The 21,169-nt window shown below is 36.1% G+C and overlaps 2 protein-coding genes across 2 annotated transcripts in view; both read left to right on the top strand.

Moving 5' to 3' along the window:
* The window catches only part of LOC122225346 (NKG2-A/NKG2-B type II integral membrane protein-like), a 72,934-nt gene that overhangs the window by 42,881 nt on the left and 8,884 nt on the right, over positions 1-21,169 (top strand). The window lies entirely within an intron of this gene.
* Positions 11,855-18,501, top strand: LOC122223933 (NKG2-A/NKG2-B type II integral membrane protein-like). Its single transcript, XM_042945055.1, has 4 exons — positions 11,855-12,064; positions 12,373-12,468; positions 13,456-13,607; positions 18,358-18,501. Exons 1-4 carry the CDS (start codon positions 11,878-11,880, stop codon positions 18,499-18,501), a joined length of 579 nt encoding a protein of 192 aa, XP_042800989.1. The 5' UTR covers positions 11,855-11,877.

Here is a 21,169-nt window from a genome sequence, read left to right as displayed (position 1 = left end):
GAACAGAGTTGTTGATGTTTTTCCATAGAAGAATAGTATGGGAAATATTCGGATTGAGATATAGAACTATTAGTCAAGTTAATGGTTTATTCAACAAAATACCCCGGTATATATTGTTAAGATTAATGAGGTATAATTCTTTTTATTTCAGGTTGTCAGTATCTTCAGAGAGTGACAAGAAATGTCCATATTTCTCTTTTTATTTTAAAAAATTTGGTTTTGCACCCTGCCTTGGAATAAGACTGTATGTTTGTAAGCACCAGGCATTTTAGTTGCTTCATTTTGGCATAATGCTATTTCATCATTTATAAAGAATACATCTCTCATTACTTCAAAAGCCATACAATCGTTTTCTCTGCATATTTTTAAGAGATGGTTTTTAGTGTAATTTTAGGTTCACAACAAGATTAAGAGGAAGGTACAGAGATTTCCTATATGGTCCCTCTCTGCACACATCCATGGACTCTCCCATTATCACCATCACTCACTAGAAGGTTTCATTTCTTACCAAGGATGAGTCTTCATTGGGGCACCTGGGTGGCACAGTTGGTTAAGTGTCCAACTTCGTCTCAGGTCATGATCTCATGGTTTGTGGGTTTGAGCCCCGCGTTAGGTTCTGTGCTGACAGCTCAGAACCTGGAGACTGCTGTGGATTCTGTGTCTCCCTCTCTCTCTGCCCCCTCCCCCAATCAGGCTCTGTCTCTGTCTCTATCACTCCAAAATAAATAAACATAAAAAAATTTTAAAGAATGAATCCACATCAATGCATATATATCACCCAAAGGCCAAAGTGTACCTGAGACTTCACCATTGGTGTCACAGAACTGTTTCTCCAATTTAATTATATTAATATAAAAAGGTATACTCAGGTATATATTACTCATTTCTTAAGCTTTTTCTATTTAGTAAAACAAATTATATATAAGTTACAAATCATAATATTATTGTAAAATTCTGAATGAAGTGAGTAATTCCACTTACATTTCCAACTTAATTGATTTCTCCTAGCCCTTAAAAGGCCACAAATGAGGATTGAGCAACCCAGGGTGACAAAGGTATGAGTCAGAATTAAGGCAGGAGACAGAAACAAGGGAAAGTTGAGGTAAACAATTACTATCTGCTTGGAAGGGAAAGTTTATGAAGAGGAAAGCCTACTAAAATAAAGAAAATCACAAAGAATATCACAGAATTAAAGGACGGATCACTGAAGCCAGGTCTACTCTCTGAAGATGGGATTCAGATGCCATTGAAGACGATGTGGCTACACACAGCTTCACGTCTGATATGATCACTGGATTGGCTTGGGACAGAGCAGCTCCACACTCCACGGGCTGAACCTGGTGAAGAAGGATCTCAGGCTGTGACTGGCAAACAGGAACAACTCCCTGTTAGAGCATCAGGATAAAAGACCAGAAGAAAGGAAACTGACAGATTGGCTATAAGAACTTGCTGGAGGACGAATACACAGGACTTCTTGCAAGCATGCACCTCGCAACAAAGCCATAGTGGCCAAAGGAGAGAAAATATCATGAAACCAGGAAGAGGAGCCCTTTCTGCTGCACTGTCTCTCCATTGTCTCTTACCGACAAAAGTCAATTTCATGTGAGATGACCAGAGAGAAAATGGATAGGATCTTACACCGTTGTCTGAGAACAGGGCACTGAGGGTGGATTTGGAGCTGAGCATACTAAATGAATGGCCCCTTGGGATTATCATAGAACAACCACAGAGTTGGTGTATAGGAGCCATTCAGATCGGCCCCACTTCCTTCGAGAATGGAACCAAAGTGTACTCTCCCAATCTGTCTTGCTGCCACACGATCAAAGGTTACACTCATTTCAAGGTAGAGATTGGTTTCTAATTGGATAATAACCAGTGTCTTATATGTTATTTTCCTCACCTGGGTTCAGATATTTTGGAAGAGATTTAGCTTTTTTAATGTTTTTATGCACACACTTCTGTCAGTCTTTACAACAATGCAAAAAATAAAATGCTAAATGGAGAAAACAAAAAATTAAAATCGGCAGATAGTTGCATGGGTCCAACAGCTAGTTATTGCCAGAATTCAAGATAAACTTGAGTAATGTGATAATGACTCAGAGATATTTCCAGCCCAAATCAATTACAAGAAGGAGAGAGTTTAAACTCGATTATTACTTGCAAAAGAAATATACATACATATGTATATATATATTTCATATATACTTTTGTTTGTGGAGATAGACATATTCTTTATTTTCTCTGTACATAATCCTTATGCTCTTCTAGAAAAATTATATGAACATTCAATATGAATAATTGTTAATGGTAGCTGTAACTAATTACTAAAGTCGTGTTTCATACAACCCAAGATTACAATGACATTGAAAATTAAGCATTTATTTTTCTTTCACCTGTTTGTGGTTGGGCTATGATAAGGTTGATTGAGGCTGGGCATGCATGCACTTGACTGCAGACTACCTACAGATTCAGCTCAGATCTCTTTATAGATTTCATTCTTAGAGGACCAGGCTACATGGTATATGATCTCTTATACCAGAGGTAACAGCTAGCAGAAATGGGTTTCTTATTGCCCGGTCTCTGAATTCATAAGATATCACATTCCCACTCACATTATATTGTGAAACAAGTGATCACATCCTTACATTATATTGTGAAAACAAGTCACATGGCCCAACTTCTCATGGTTGTCTATAGAGTATACTCTTTTCAAAGTGGTCAGAGGGAAGAAATGTAGATTCACTGAAAATAACCTAATCTAACATTGTAGCCATAGGGATTTTTTTTTATTACATTTCATGAGATAGATAAGTCTGTAAAAGAAAATTATTGGAAAATAGATTTAAAATTTAGTACTCTCTTCCCTTCCCATCTGGATTTTTTGCTTCTGTGCCCAAAATCCTTGTAAAGCAGTTTTGGACAGTGTGAAAAACGGGGGTATAGATGCTTTCACCATGGTCCTTGATCAAATAAGGTATAAGCAGAATGAAATACAGTCTAAGGACATTGGCAGTGAAACAGGTCACTTTATGTAATTTCTAACTGCACACTCTTAGCCCTGGGGCTCAGTTACAGAACTGCTCTGGCTCAGGTTCCTCTGAAGGAAAAATATGATAAAAAGAGGATCTTATTCATAGTTACTTGAAGATTATTTGAACAGTACTTCTTGGCCCATAAGTATTCACTATCTCTCAGGTATTTTGGCTTATGATCTTGATGCTTTTGTGCCATCACCTATGTTGTGATAATCTGAATTATAACACTTTCATAGGCTGTTCTGAGGAACAAATAATAATAAATAATATAATGCCTACAGATCCTTAAAATAAAGCCCAAGCACATGAAGTTCCTGCTGTCTGTGATCTCTTCATATTTTGCTTTTCCCAATGTTCAATAAAGGCCATTTTCCAATAAAACCAAAGCTCTATAATTGTCTTCTTCTTTCCAGCCAGTGAAAGAGCCAGGCATCAGAAATGTAATTTGACAATGATTTTGATCATATACATTAAAGAAATTTGCACTTTAAAAAGGTGAGAAATTCAATACGCATCATGTATGTGCACTAGAGTAATTTTTTTCTGTATATGTGTTTCCTGTTTTGAAATCAAGTTGCAATTACTGTTGTTTCCTTTATTGGTCAAGAACCCCAGTCTCCTCACAAAGTGTGTTATCTGGGCATATGCAAAGACTGTCTCTTTTGGAATTGAAGAATTTGAAAGGGATTGTTAAACTGTGACATGCTAACCTGTTTGATTCCTAGATTCGGGGATCCTTCAGTGTCCAAGGGGAAGAAGGGACCGAAATGTCCTTTCCCTTCCCATGTTGGAGTATCCCATCCACACCTATGTATCTATTAGCACTAAGAATGGAGAAATTTAAGAGATGCTGCTAAATACATTCTAATGTAGAACACCTCCCATTTTCTTCCAAAGCATGTTTTACATGTCTAAATACATACATAAAACAGTGTACCCATAAGAAACCATGGGAATTATTCTTGAGTTTGGGTTAGGGGATCCACAAAACCACTGGCGATATATAAATATGGAACATTATTAAGGAGTGCTAATCAAGAATAGATTGAGAATAGAGTCACAGAGAAGTCAGGGATATAAAGATCAAATTGGTAATTTTCTCTGTGTCTACCTTTGTGAGAATATCCATAGGTATGGAGCATAATGGACTTGTTATTTTGGATGCCAGAATTAAATTACCCATTTAGTAATAAATTCAGAGGAAGATGGTGCCTTTTTAAAAGTGACTTTTGTTGGAACAGAGCAGAAAATGTATTCTTTGCAGGCAGCCATTGCCAAGAGGATGCAGAAAGGACTGAGCTGTGTATCCCTAATCTCTTGCACCAAAGGTACTAATCTGAAAATTCTGTTTTCTGGTAATTAATGCATGTAGTTGGAGAGAAAACTAGAGGGACACCTGGGTGGCTCAGTCGGTTTAGTGTCTGACACTTGATTTGGGCTCAGTTCACTATCTCATGGATCATGATATCGAGTAGCTCGTCAGGCTCTGCGCTGACAGCACAGGGCCTGCTTGGGATTCTCTCTCTCTTCCTTTCTCTCTCTCCCTCTTCCTCTGCCTCTCCCCCCTCCAGCATAAATATATTCATTTTCAAAAATAATCCTTGATAACAAATTCACTTTGCCATCATATTTCAAACATATTTTCACTTTTTTTTGACTTCCAATTCATCCATCTCTCTTAGGTCACTTGGTTTGCCATTATTAGAAACAGTTAAATATATACCTTTATATCATAAAAAGTAAATTCTAACTACCCATATTGTTTTGAGTAATTTTGAGTGTGTTGTCTTTTATACTGCTAGGCATAGACCTTCATTAGTGTTAAATGCCAAAAATGGGTACCCACATTGCTACATGCAACAAAGAACATTATCAATTATGTAATGAAAAGCATAAATGTGTACAAATACAGGAATAATAGATATAAGACATTCAACTTCAGAAGACATTAGTGAATTTTACATTATTTGGCATCATTAATGAATGTTTTGTTCGAATCCTACCTATACATAGAAAGAAACAGTGAAGCAAAATGAGGAGATAGAAGACTATGTTCCAAATGCCAGAATAAGATAAAATCTCAGAAAAAGATTGAAATAACATGGAGATAAGCAACATACCTGATAACCAGTTCAAAGGAAGGATCATAAACATGTTCACCAAACCCAAGAAAAGGGTAGATGAACACAGTGAGAACTTCAACAAAGAAATGGAAAATAGAAAAAAAGAACCAATCAGACTTGAAGAGTACAATGATGGAAGTTTAAAAATACACTAGAATGAATCTATAACAGATTAGGTGATGCAGAAAGGATCATCTACCTGGAAGACAAGGTAGTAGAAATCATGCAAACAGAACAACCACAAAGAATTAATTATATTTTATTTTATTTTTATTTACTTCTATTGTTTAGAGAGAAAAAGAATGCATGAATAGGCAGAGGGACAGGTGAGAGAGAGAGAGAGAGAGAGAGAGAGAGAGGAAGAGAATCTGAAGCAGGTTCCATGCTCAGTGCAGAGCCAGATGTGGGGCTCGATCCCTTGACACTGGGATCAGGACCTGAGCTCACATCACGAGTTAGAGTCTCAACTGACTGAGCTACCCCAGTGCCTCAATTCTACAAAACTTTTAAAGTGAGTTAATACATCTTCTTCTTAAATTAGTCAAAACTGATGACAGTGAAAAGTTTCCAAATCCATTCCATATGGACAGCATTACCCTGAAATCAAAACCAAACAAGGACACAACACACACACACACACACACACACACACACACACCACATTATGCGCCAATATCCCTGATCAACATGCAACAATCCTCACCCAAATATTAACAAACTGAATTCCACAATACAAGAAAAGGATCTTACACCATGATTACGTGGGTTTATTCCACTTATGCAAGGATGGTTCAAGACCTGCAAACCCATCAACTTGACACACCACATTAACTGACTGAAAATCAAACTCATATGATAATCTCAATAGATGCAGAGAAAGCACTTGACAAAATTCAACATTCATTTATAATAAATACTTCACAGAATGTGTGTGGGGAAGGAATGTCCCACCATATAATAAAGTTCATATCTTACAAACCTACAACTAACATCATTTGCAACAGTGAAAAGCCAAAAGCTTTTCCTTTCACATCAGGATCAAGATGAGAAAGTCCACTCTTACAGCATTTATTCAACTTTTATTCGATACTGGAGGTCCTAGACACAGAAAGCAGAGAAGAATAAATAAAAGACACCCATGCTGATAAAGAAAGTACTAAGCAGTCACTATTTGCAGATGACATAATTCTCTAGAAAAAAAAATATACTGAGACACTACACCAAAGAAACATATTAGAACTAATAAATGAAATCAGTTAAATTGCAGGATACAAAATAAAGAGAAATCTGTTGCACTTCTATACAGTAGTAACAAACTATGAGAAAGTGAAATTAAAACAATCGCATTTATAATTGCATTTATAAGAATCAATTACCAAAGAATATTTTAACCAGGGAGGTGAAATTCTTACACGCTGAAAGTTTAAGCTATTGTTAGAAGAAATTTGAGGATGACACAAAGAAATAACTAAGAAGATATATACTGTGCTTATGGAATGGAAGATATGATATTGTGAAAATATCCATATTATGCAAAATGATGTATAGATTCAATGTAATCATTATGAAAATACTAATAGCATTTTTATAGAACGAGAATAAATACCTCAAAGTTTGCATGGAACCACAAGAAACTCTGAATACCCAAAGCAATCATCATAAAGAGGAACAAAACTGGAAGAAACATATTTCAAAATCTACTACAAAGCTCTAGCAATCCAAGCAGTATGGGACAACAATAGACACATAGATCAAAGGAATGGAGTAAAAAGCCCAGAAATAAATCTGTGTCTATGTGATCAATTAAATGTGACAAGAAGGCAAGAAAGGACGCAAGGGAAAAGAGAGTCTTCAGTAAATGGTGTTTATAAAACTGGAAAAATATGTGTTAAAGAATCAAACTGGACTACTTGTTTATACCAAACCCAAAAGAAACCTAAAATGAATTAAAGAGGTAGGGGTAAGACCAGAAAAAATAACTTCTAAAGAAAGCATAGGCAATAAACTCATGGAGACAGTTCTCATCATTATTCTTTTGGTTCTGTTTTCATAGAGAATGGCAGCAAAATGAAAAATAAATATACCAAACCACAAGGCATTTGCCCAGCCAAGGAAACTGTCAACAAAACGAAAAGGCAACCTACTGAATGGGAGATGATATTTGCCAATGATATATTGGACAAGGGGTTAATATCCAAAATATATGAAGAATTCCTACATCTTAACACAAAAGGAATATAAACACGTGATTAAAAAATGGACCAAGGACCTGAATAGATATTTCCTAAAAGAAGACATGCAGATCACCAACAGACATGTGAAAAGATGCTCAGTATCACTTATCATTAGGAAAATTAAATCAAAACCATAATGAGATAGCACCTCACACATGTCTGAATCAAAAACACATGAAATAACAAATATTGGTGTGAATATGGAGAAAGGGAATTGTATGGACTGTTGGTGGGATTTTAAATTGATATAGTCACAATGAGTAACAATATGGAGGTTCCTCACAAACTTTTCTCATTTTTTGACACCATTGATGGACCAAGAGGGTTTTATGCTAAATGAAATGAAGCAGACAGAGAAAAGCAAATACCATATGATTTACCTAATGATGTCGAATCAAAAACAAAGAAACAGACAAAATAAATAGACTCATATACCGAGAGACCAAAGGTGTTGATTTCCATAGGGGGGTGGGGACAAGGGATGGATGAAAGAAAGTAAGTGGCACAAACTTTCAGCTGTAAAATAAATAATTCACAGGGATGTAAATTATTGTAGACTCTGGGTCTGAAGTTCTCTCTTGTCTAGCAAGAGAGGGGGACACAGGATGGAAAATGAGAGATGGCTAGTGTCCAGGAAAACACAAGAGCTCCGAATAAGGGTCCTTGCCCCATTTTTATTACAATCAGAAGGCTTACAAACATGGTGATGGATGTGCACAAAGAGACAGTGAATCTGGGAACATTAACTTGTGGATGTGAGGGAAAGGGGTTCTTGAAGATATTTGGGTTAGGGGTTTGGGTTAAAACAAAACAAAATCTGGGCGCCTGGCAGTCGGGAAGAAGGTTGCCTCATGTCCTGGCAGCGGACATGAGGCATCACCTCTGTATATCTTAGCTAGTCTAGGGGATGAGGCAGGTAGGGGAAATACCCTCAGAGTTAACAAGGCACCTTTTTTTTTGTTAATCATCTCTGCTCTGGGCTGCTTCACCTGGAGCACTGAGATCTATAACCCAACTTACCTGTTTACCTAACTTGGCCCTTTCTTCTTGTGAAAGCATCTTTCTGCTCTAGTACTAAATTGGGGGTATTTCCACCCTGAATATCTAATCTTGTTTATTTCATATACCTACGTTCTATATTGGTGCCTTTGCCTCTCCCTATTTTGGGGCCTTTGCCCCTCCCTCTCTATTCCAGGGGCCCTGCACCCCCTCTCTATTCTGGGTTGCCTTTGCACTTCCCTATTCATGGTTGCCTTGTCTTGTTTACCCAAACTCACATGTGAGTGTCCTTTGGCTTTGTATTTCTTTATGCCTTGTTAACCCATTGGTGTAAGCCCAAGGGATTCCTAAGCTTATTTCCCACAGTAAATTACAACATAGAGAATATAGTCAATACTATTATATTAATTTTGTATGGTGATGGGTGATCATGCTGATTTATCACGATGATGATAGCATAATGGGTATAGATGATGAATGATTATGTCTACACCTGAACTTAATGTAATATCCTATGTTAACTATACAGCATGAAAAATAAATACATGAAAATGAAAATAGTATTGTCAACCCATTTTACAAAGAACAAAACAAAACAGAACTACAGACCAAAAGAAACATATAGGTAAATATACCCAAAATTATTAGCATATCAAATCCAACAATGGCAAAAAGCAAAAGAATTCCATTGATGCAAAGTAGGTAATTTAGATATATAAAGTTTTATTGCTTGGATGCTCATGTTATTTAATTGTCTTTTAAAAGTGTTTTCTCTGCCCTGCCCCAGTATTTTGAGTTAAGTGAAATAGTTAAACATTCATTAATTTTTCGCCTACATAGTAAGACTTAGGCTTTTTTTATTTATAACAAATATTCCTATTTAAATACAGACACCTAGTTACCATTGGACAATGAATAAGTAAATAGCATGAATAATTATTTAATATTCAAATCTCTGGCATGGTGCTGCTGCTCAATATTATTTTATGTTTTATCCTTCCCACAGGCATTTATTTTTTCCAGCAGAAGCTTCAATAACTTATTTACATACATTACAAATAGAATGTAGATATATTAAAAACAAAGGTAGAAAAATTGGTCAGATAAATCCAGAAATTGATGTCTTTATGGCAGTTAAAAAAAATTGAAATTGTAGTCATTCTTCACTATTAGTGTCAAATATAATTAAATACCTGTGGACAGGTTGATGATTTTAGAATATTTCAGTATAATAGAAATGACACATCAAGGGCATAAGAAAAAGAAGCATATAATATGTAGATGTAGCAACCTTGCCTAAAAATAAAACTTAAACATCAAAGATGTTTTACACAAGGCCTACCTAAATGCTCAGTGTTTGTCATGCAGGTGGAAACAAGGGAACAACCTGGGGGTCAAGTCTCTGACCCCAATGTCTTGTGGAACATAAAATTTGTCAGAGACCTTTGCTGAGGCACAAACTAAATGACACACCGCAAGCTCAAAGCTTCTGGAGGTGTGTGATGAGATAAAGTGTCTTCAAAATAGCCCAAGGGTAAGAATTTCCTGTTCAAATTTGAAGTGACGCATTGATGTGAAATCTACTTTTTCCACTATTGCCTCACTCGGAGGTCCCACAGGGCCCGCAGTCTGTGAAGGCCACAGATATTTTCTGTTTACAAGAGGAACCTGGTTCCCTCTGGACGATGCGTGACTGGCCAACAGAAGGTATGTGTCACCACGGTCCTGCCTTTCTAGTAGTCACCCCAGTGAGTGGGAGATTATAAATGCTGGTGGGATGCACCTGAGGCACAGCTAATATACAATGAAATCACAGAGAACATTGGTATCTGTATTCCAACAATTCAGGGTAACAAACAAGAATGAGCATGAAATATATCAGAGATCTGAAAATATTCAAATTCTTACCTGTAGAGAAGTCGTGAAGAGCATATGCATATGCAAAATTGGGTTTGCATGTCAATAGAATTTCAGGTGCGGTCACATAAGCATCATGACACAAGACACTTAATTTGGATTTGTCATCAATTGTCATCAAGGATGTGTTACACATTATTCAATGTTTACCCAGCCTTCAAAAATAGATTCTTAAAATGTATCCGTTATATCTTTATGATATATCTTTATGACCTTTATGGTCAAATGTAATGCCTCACACATTCACTTCGATAAAAGAAAGCAGTTTGATTTTTCATAAAATGCAAGTGAGGTACTCTCTGTAAAATGTTATTTTAAACTTAACTGTAAAGAATCCAAAGAATCTTTTATAAAATTGAACAAAACTTGGCCAAGAAAGTTACTCAATACTGAAAGACACTCCTGTGTGATGAATTATCTTCCATGGTCTAATGATGTGAATCAGTAATGATGAATGGTTATGGTGTTAAAAAAATAAAATAACTAATATATTATTGAGACTCTACAACAGAGACATTGAGTTTAACTGCTTTATATGCATTATATTTTACATATTTTATTTCCTATTTTAGATTAGTAAACCAGATAGCTAGACAGGAAATAATTTTTAAAGGTGGTACTTTGTACTTGGAGAGACAGGAATAATTCCAGAGTTCACTGACTGCACAGCTCCTTGACTGAAGTCTGAAATTACATTTCTGTGATTTATTAGCATAACTATACACCTAGAGCTGCCATCACTGCCTTTGAAAACATAGAACTTTCTAGAAGCTTGTGACAAATGTGTGCTTTCATAAATGATCTACCCTTTTATTTATCATTTTATGATTTCATATTTCTGCCACTAAATCAGTTGTCACTTTCTGATGTTAAGTCCGCTTTTAAAAAATGCTTTGCTTCTTTCTGTTTTCACCATTGTTCCTGCTTTGGGTAATTTTAGTGCGTCATGTAACATTTTGAAACATAAAATATTTCTTCTAAAATTTAACGATTCTCACGACTCCATAGATGTTCAAAATAAAATATTGCTTTGATAGCAATATTTTAGTAAAGATATCTAAATCAAAGTCATTTGCAACAGGAAATTCCAATATATGCTAAAAATAATATTCTCCCGTCTAGAGCCTTTCATTTTTAACCAATAATGGCTTTAACATTGTCAAAAAATTGGTGCAACACTTTTGTTTCTAATACAACATTTAAATTTTAACCTGGGTATTCTAATACTGTTGAAATATGCCTGTGGAAACTCCTTACATTCACGAGGACAGTATTATTCATGAATTCCTTTCTTCTTCACTAATTTAGTGCCTTACATGTTTTCCAATCAGTATTATTACGCTATTATTGTAAAAAAACATTTATTCTATAAGAAACACTTATTTCAAGCTCTGTGGAAGTTAGTATCAGATTTTACATTATTCAACTGCAAATGAGGAGTATTCCTCACCCTGCACCCCACACGGTGTCACTGGACTAGCAATGTCGTCAGCACATGACACACACTCTTGATCAAGACCTTCAGGGCAGTTTCATCCAGATTGTAGCTGACACTACTCAGCTGCAGACATGAACAACCAAGGCGTGACTTATGCGGAACTCCATCATGCTAAGGGCTCAAAAAGACAGCAAGTGCAACCTAAGGGCACGAAGTGTTCCATTTCAGTAACTGAGGAGGAGATAGCCTATGCAGAATTAAATCTTCAAAATGCTTCTCGGGACCTTCAAGGGAATAGCAAGAACTCTCCCTGCAAAGGTAAAACATTTAATGCAGACAAGTATGTCTGTTTTAGGATTTGAAGTTGGGGTGTAGGGGTGTAGGGAAAGAGTAGGAAGTGATCTCACATAGTTTTCATTTGTGAGGACCAGAGCTGGAGGTTGGAATGTGGTATTGTAATTGAATGCATTGGTATATTCTGAGAGAAGATTCCAATGATAGTGATGGGTTTGAGGTGCAGGTTATTGTATGTGATTCCCTGTGCATTGTCGGTTCTCTTGCTTGTATATCTCGTAAATGATTGTTTCCAGGCATCCTTTCTCAGTGTTTGCATTTCTCTTCCTACTACTCACCTTCATGTCCAGAGAAGCTCATTGCCGGTATCTTGGGAATCCTCTGCCTCGTCTTGATGTCCACTGTGGTAACAATAGCTGTTATCCCCTGTAAGTGTGTGTTTGAATGACTAAAAGGGAATTTTTCACTTTACTGATCATTAGTTCCTCGACATAGTGTGTAACACTTTGAATTTGTTATCTCATTTTAATGCATGTGTGCTCTAAGTGTGGAATGATCATTTAGAGGTTATCTAAAGTAGAAATAAGAGAATAAATACAGGGAGAATTAAACACATATTTGGATTTAATAACTCAAAGGCAAGTCATACAAGAGACTTTTTGGTGAAATATGCATTAATTCTTGAGATTGCTTAAACCAAATATTGTAAGAGATGGTGAGGTTTGGTTCTTTAAGCTTTTGAAGTATTTCCCCCCTCATGTTCATTATTTTATTAAATTTGTCTGGTAAAATAGCACACCCAATTTCAAACTAAGAAACTCAACATATTATGATTTATTTTATTTAATATTATGTTTTTTGAGAATTGTTTTAATGTTCTAGCTACTGAAGGACCAGCGCAGAACAAAACATCCCTGGAAACAACAATCCAGAAAGGTACAATATCCCTTGCAAAATTCTACTACTAGTTTAGTGTCTTTCTATCTCTATCTTAAGGTAGGTAATAATGATTATAGGAGAGTGTTACTTCTTAGACAACAATATGAAGAAATACTCATTTAAAATCACCATAGCCATTGTTACCAATTGCTTCACATTTCATCCTCCTATAACATGATAAAAGATAAATCATTCCATAAAGCTGATTTTGTTCAGTGACTCTCAGGACATGTATAGATGGACATTTTTGTGGTTGCTTTATATGGGCACATAAATTAGGGGATGAAAGCCTCACTCTTCTCTGAGTGTGTGTGTGTGTGTGTGTGTGTGTGTGTGTGTGTGTTTTGTTTTAATTTTACCAGCTTGTGAGGGTCTACGAATGTTATGTACACATATGTGTATCCATATACACTATGTAAAGTTTCATTTTGTAATATTCAAAGCCTTTTGGATAATATCTCATAATCTCTCTCCAGCGTGTCTCTGTTGTCATTGTCCGAAAGAGTGGTTTACGTATTCCAACAATTGCTATTACGTTAGCACTGAGGGAAAATCGTGGAACAAGAGTTTGACGTCCTGTGCTTCTAAGAACTCTAACCTGCTCTACTATGATGATGAAGAGGACAAGGTAAGTTTTCAAATGTTTCCAGATTCTATTAAAAGCTTGTCAGTTAATGGGGCGCCTGGGTGGCTCAGTCTATTAAACATCTGACTTCTACTCAGGTCATGATCTCAAGGTTGGTGAGTTCGAGTCCCAGATCAAGCTCTGTCAGGCTGACAGCTCAGAGCCTGAAGCCTGTTTCAGATAATGAGTTCCCTGTTCTCTCTGCTTCTCCCCTGCTCATGCTCTCTCTTTGTCTCTCAGAAATAAATAAACATTAAAAAAAATTTTTAAATGCTTGTCAGTTAATATTATGCTTCCAGAATTCATCAATAGTTTTATGTATTTGTAGTTTATTTCTTTTAAAGTCCTTAAAATCCCATGGTTTGACTTTCTGACACATTATTTATACTTTTATACCTTGAATGTACATTTGATAATTTCCAGTTCTTGCTTTTCATAGAAACCTGTTCTTCTGGAAATGCTCTTTTGTCTGAAATTAACTTTACTATTTCATTTTACAACACATCAAGGAAACTAGGCGTATGATTGTGCACATTGATTACAATAGACTTAGAATCACACAATTCTAAATTACATTATGAGACAGAAGTTTAGAGCCTTTATCAGGCCTGCCCATTTTCATTTTATGAAATATCTCTGCTTCTTTTGGGGATTTTATCAATGGAATCATTCAGGGTGCATTTTTATGTGTGCCTCCCTTCTCTCCCAGGTGCTACTTGTAATCCATCTATAGTAACACACTTGTCTATAGTTTGAGAATTTTCACTGCTCTCCTATGAATATGACATGTTAAAAACCATTCTCAGAAATTTAGTTCCTTTTTCCCATGTGGGTATTATGAATAATTATGTTAGGAAAAGTCTTTTCTTTGTCTTCCTCCACCTATCATATGTATAATCATTTATTACACATAGCGACGTATTACATAGTATATTTAAGTTATATAAATGTTATTGGTTTCATAATAAAATAAAAGTGTATAAATATACCATAATTGTATTTACATATGTTCATACTACACTACCCTGTAACCATTAGTATGAGCTTGTACAGTCATGGATATGTGTATATTTCAATATATTGAATTATCTCTACATTTTTCTATTTTATTGTGTAAATGTACATTATAGCAAATCATCCTTTGATCCCAAACTCCATAAAATTAATTAGTAAGTTCTGATGGTTATAAACAATACCATTTACCTGGGTTGTAAAGCTTAAGGCGATTCTGTTTTATGGGATAAGGAATGCTGGGTTGTGTCTCTTGCCCATTTCTCCAGGGCAGTGTCTTCTTTTCTCTTCTTAAAAGTCGCTGTCATATTTTAGATACGAGCTCTTTTTTGAGATTTTAAGATGCAAATACTTGTGACATGCATTTTTACTCTCATATTGGAGTCTTTTAATGATCAGAATTTTAATGTTCCCATGGTCCTACTTAGCGTTTTGTGTCTTACAATGATTATTAGGGATCTATTTCAGAAGTTAGCCAAAGTTTATGAATATGATTTCCTACATTACTTTCCTGAATTTACCTTTTTCTTTATTTCTTTATGGTTTTAAGGATGCTTTATGGTTTTAATTATGGTTTATGATCCAATTAGAAATTATTTTTAGTGATGCTATATTTCTGATGCTGTGAGATAAAAGTGAAGGTTATATTTTTCTAAATTATGATCTTATTGACAGAGCATCATATAGCAAAGTAGGTCTTTTCTTCATAAACAACTTCATATACCTAAAGTTGTATGTAGGTACACATATGATCTAATCTCCTTCATATAAAGAATATAGATATTATATATCTTTATACAGATAATTGTATATTCATAGATCACAGTCTATACAGCCCATCACAACTCACGGCAGTTTGAGTAAAACACAGAGACTTATTTGCCTCTATGGACCCTTACCGTGTCCTATTTATACTGTAAGTGCCCTAAGTATTTCTCTACTTACATTGAGAATCACATGGATGTTACAATTTTGCTTCAACTGATAATTTTGCTTCAAATATCAAACAATTTAGAAAACCCAGTGAAGGAAAGTCCATTAGACCTAATGAGAGTTTTATTCTTTCTTTTGTTCTCATTTTCTTCCTGATGATTCAAGAGGCCTTCTTTTACCAATTTTTCTCTTTAGGAGTTCTGTCAGAGCAGGTCTGGTGGTGATACATTTTCTCAGTTTTCCTTTATCGGAGAATGTCTTGATTTCCCCCTGCATGCCTGTTGATTTTTTTGGTGGATAGTCAATGCATTTTATTTTTTTTATTTTTTTAATAAAAAAAACAGTGTTTTTTTTTATTAGAATCACCCAATTAGTGTCTAAAATTTTCTGTCTTCCTAGCACGCCTTTTTTTCTGTTATTTTGACTGGAGAGAAAAAACATTGTGGAGACTTGGGTGTGTACCTGTTGGTGTCTGTGGTTTGCTAGGCTCTCTGACACCAGTCTACGTGGGGTAGAAGGAAATTCTGGGGAGCTCACCACCACGTGATTCCTCGGGTCTCCAGGGCTGGGATCTGTCAGCTCTCATTACCTTTCTGAATCTTATGTCATCTTATGTATAACGCTCAGGGATTGTAGCTGTATTGGTGGCAGGAGTAGGGAAACGTCTATCCATTCCATCTTTCCAGAACAGAAAGTCTGGTCTGGGGTGGCTTTCATTTGAATGCTCCTAAGATTAATAGTGTTGGACCTATTTTCCTGTACTCACTTGCCATCTATACATGGTGTTTGGTGACGTATCTATTGAAATATTTTGCTAATAGTTTTACTTGTTTTTCATTGTATTTTGAGAATTCTTTATGTACCCTGGTGGCAAGTCTTTTATTAGATGCATGGTTTGTAAATGTTTCTTAACAAGTTTATGACTGTCTTTTCTCTTCCAAGAGCAGATATTATCTTGACGAACTACACTTCATCAATATCTTCTTCTATGGATCTCTATCAAATCTCTGGCCAACTGTAGGTCATGCGTTTGTAATAAAACATTTGAACTTTTTTATGTGTGATGAATTTTGAGCACTTTAGTGTATTATAAAGTATATAATCATTAATCATATTTGATACTCCATTGTTTCCAGAACATTTGTTGAAAAGACTACTTTCTCCACTGAATGACTTTGCATTTTTGTGTAATTGTGCATTTCATATTGTGTGGGTACAAATGTTGCCCTTTCTCATCTGTTTAATTAATGTCCTTATGTATTTTTTTTTTTTATTTTTTTTTAAATTTTTTTTTTCAACGTTTTTTTTTTTTATTTATTTTTGGGACAGAGAGAGACAGAGCATGAACGGGGGAGGGGCAGAGAGAGAGGGAGACACAGAATCGGAAACAGGCTCCAGGCTCCGAGCCATCAGCCCAGAGCCTGACGCGGGGCTCGAACTCACGGACCGCGAGATCGTGACCTGGCTGAAGTCGGACGCTTAACCGACTGCGCCACCCAGGCGCCCCTGTCCTTATGTATTTTTATGTCTGTTTTGTACTTTAAAAATCATCCTTTTTATTTTAAATGTTTCTTAATTTATTCTGAGAGAGTGAGAATGCAAGCAGAGGGAGGCACAGAGAGAGAGAGAGAGAGGCAGAGAATCCCAAGCAGGGTCCATGGTGTCGGCACAGAGCCTGACCTGGGGCTCCATCTCAGGAACCATGAGCAGTAATCAAGAGTCAGAAGCACAAATGACTGATCTACCCTGGTGCCCACAAAATTGTCCTTTTTTAAACGGTGAATTTATTCAAGTTCATTTTCAGAGTTATGCTACCTATTCAGGATCGTTGCATGGATGTTTCCTATTCATTTCTATCTTTCTAAAGGTTTTATGTAATGTTTATTTTTTATTTAATTATTTTGTGTGACAGAGAAAGTGCATGGGAGAGGGACAGAGAGAGAGAGAGAGAGAGAGAGAGAGAGAGAGATGGAGACAGAATAACTTCCCAGCAGGTTCCTCTCTGTCAGTGCAGAACCCAATGCGGAGCTCAAACTCACAAACCCTGACATCATGACCTGAGCCCAAATCAAGAGTTGGACACTCAACCAATGAACCGCCCAGGCACCCCTTTAGAAAGGTTTTTTAAAAATAATAAATATTAGTTTTATCATTTACTTTCTGTATCACGGAAATCACATCAATTGATCTTCTTTGCTAATGTGATAAATGAAGATTATTTATGGCATTTCAAATGTAAATACAACAGGGCACTACTTCAATAAATCTACTTATGATTGTCCTGATATGTAATTTCCTTCTTTTTTTAGTATTCCCATCAAAAAGTATATGACACATATTTCATTAGCCTCCTTTTCTGACCCTACAATGATTTCTTTTTGCTTTTTAAGCTGGCATTACATTTTTCTTTATTCATAAACATCTAAATACTTTCTAACTGAGTGTGAAAATTTTTCTGAATTACAGAAAAAATTGTATTAGAAATTTTATATTTTCTTAAATATTTTAACGCTTATTCATTTTTGAGACAGAGAGAGACAGAGCATGAACGGGGGAGGGGCACAGAGAGAGGGAGACACAGAATCCTAAACAGGCTCCAGGCTCTGAGCTGTTAGCACAGAGCCCTACACAGGGCTCGAACTCACGCACCCGCGAGATCGCGACCTCAGCCGAAGTCGGATGCTTAACAGCCTGAGCCACCCAGGCGCCTCCTGTATTAGAAATTTTAAGACACTTCTGATATTTTTATATCTATTTCTTTTGGTTCACACGTTGTATTTGGTAGGATTTTTTCCAATGTTCCATCTAGTTTGAAATATATTCGCATTTCTTCATAATATCGTCCTCTGATACTTTTACTGTGGTACAAGGCACATACAGATGGGTCACATGGTACACGTGCCAGCAGATGGCCGAGTTTTCAGTGTCACCACTGCGTGGAACGAGAAAATGAATATTACCAACACTGCGAAATGCCCCTACCAACTTCTTGTCTGCCTTTTAAAAACGGTTTATAGAAATAGAATCATAGAGTATGCATATTTTATGTTTAGCATTTTCAGGCGAAGCCAAACTTGTGTGGTTCATCCATATGTAGCTGCATGAAGTTGTCAATGGTCCACATCTCTTTGCTGTTCTGTTGTCGGGTTGTCCTAGGTTGCATTCGCCCATTCTATTGTGGATGCTCTTGGATATTTGGGTGTTGGTCATTTGGGGCTGCTTTGAGTTATTCTACTATACATCCTTCACGATCAGTTTTTAGCTAAATGTATGTGTGTCATTTCTTCCTTCTATAACCTTACCTGGCTCCTCTCATTGCTGCTTGAGAGGGAAGCAATTGAGATCTTGCATTGATAACATTCTTCCTTTGTGTGTGATTGACAAAGGTACCCATTGTCTGTAAACACTACTTTAGCTTCATCCTAAAAGCTTTGATGTATTTTCAGTTTATTATCATCCAGTACAAGGTGATTTCTCTCATCCAGTACAAGATACTTTCCAAGATTTCATCTTTGAACTGTACATGTTTCAGGAGCCTCTCACTTTCCATATGTTAGGAAATTTCCCAGATTTCTTTCCATTGTTTCTTCTCATTTGTTTCCTTGTCTTCAGAGGAAATACTTTGAATATTTCCATGCTTCCATCCTTGAACTTTTTGATCCCTATGGATGACCTAGAACACTTTCTATATATGTCAGTTATGTGAAGCTGGTTCCACTATTTTGACAGTCTTCCATAGTCCTCCTGCTTTTGTGACAAGCTGGTCTTACTGAAGGAAGAGATTTCAGTCTTCAGCTATACTCATTGAATTGTTTACTTACCCTTCTAATTCTGTCAGTTTCTATTTCCTGTGTTTAAGGGTTCTGTTCTTAGGTAAATAATGTATGTTTTTAATTGTTTGATCTTCCTCTTATATTGACAGGCTTAACATTTGGAAATGTTTCTTGTACTTTCTATTAATATTTCTTGTTTTAACAGCTGCTTTGATATTAGAACAGCCATTTCTGCTCACATCTTTGCTTACTGGTAATAGGGTCTACTTTTTGTTATCCCTTTATTTTCACCTCTTTGTGTCTGAATCTACAGTGTGTCTGTTACAGACAGTATATAGGTCGATATTACTCTCTTATTCAGGATGACACTTTCTATCTTATAATTGGAATATTTATTTAATTCACATGAGTATAATTACTGGGATATTTGGATTTAGGTATCGCATTTGCTATTTATTCTATACTTATGTCTTGTTTTCCTCTTCCACTTTACCTCACATCTTTTGTATTGAACATATGCTACATTAGTGTTCCATTTTACTTCCTCTACTGTTGTCTTTAGTATATTCTTAAGTTATTTCCTTAGCAATAGTTGTAGGTATTACAAACCTATCTTTTGTTTGTTTTTGTGGAGATGATGTTGGCATCTCACATTGCACACATTTAATGCTGACAATCTGTTCATTTGATAAATTTATGTATTGCCATATGATTACTATGGCCATGTTAGATAACACCTTTTCATGTCACATATTTATCATTTTTTGTATGTGTTGAGAGAAGCTTAGAATTAGTCTTAGCAACTTTGAAGTTTAATATACAGCAATGTTGTCTGTAATCATATGTTGTACATTACACCTCCAAAAATTATCTATTAGCTATAAATTTGTATTCTTTTAAAAAAAATCAATGTTTATTTCTTTTTTGAGAAAGAGGGAGAGAGACAGACATGAGTGGTGGAAGTTCAGAGAGAGAGGGAGACACAGAATCTGAAGCAGGCTGTAGGCTCTAAGCTGTCAGCACAGAACCTGACGTGGGGCTCAAACTCAGAAACCCTGAGATCATGACCTGAACCGAAGTCGGATGCTTAACCTACCAAACCACCCAGGAGTCCCGTAAATTTGTATTCTTAAACATCTTCACAAACCATCAACCCACAGTCTCTGATAAGCGCATTCTAATCTTTGTTTTTACCAGTTCAGTCTATCAGATTTCATGAGAAAGACAATACAATATTTGTCTATTGATGTGTGATTTTTGTCCCTTACCATAATGCCTTCAAGGTCCATCCACTTGTTACAAATGGCAAGATTTCCTTCTTTCACCTGGCTAGATAATATTTCACTGTGAGTGTACGTGTGTGTCTGTGTGTTTGTACGTGTATATATATCACACTCTTTAACTTTATGCCGGTTGCCATATACTCAGGATCCTTCCATTTCTTGGCTATTGCAAATAATGTTGCAATGAGCATGAGCGTGCAGCTATACCTTTGAGATGCTGATCAGTTACTTTGTTTATTTTGAAAAAAATTTTAATGTTTATTATTTTTGAGGTCTGGAGGGGCAGAGAGAGAGGGAGACACAGAATCTACAGGAAGCTATAGGTCTGAGCTTTCAGCACAGAGCCCAATATGGGGCTCATCCATATGAACAAGGAGATCATGACCTGAGCTGAAGTTGAACACTCTCCCGAGTGAGCCACCCAGGTGCCCGATTGATCACTTCCTGTAAACACATATGTAAGAGTGACATACTATTTTTCATTGTGGCAGAACCAATTTACATTTCCTCCAAAGGACTGGAGGAAATGCAATCCCAAAGGATTGCATTTCCATGATTCTTGATA

This window comes from Panthera leo, chromosome B4 (assembly GCF_018350215.1).
Source record: "Panthera leo isolate Ple1 chromosome B4, P.leo_Ple1_pat1.1, whole genome shotgun sequence".
In the NCBI taxonomy this organism is placed as follows: Eukaryota; Metazoa; Chordata; class Mammalia; order Carnivora; family Felidae; genus Panthera; species Panthera leo.
The sequence above is the reverse complement of the archived record's forward strand: the minus strand, read 5'-3'. Positions and strand labels throughout refer to the sequence as shown.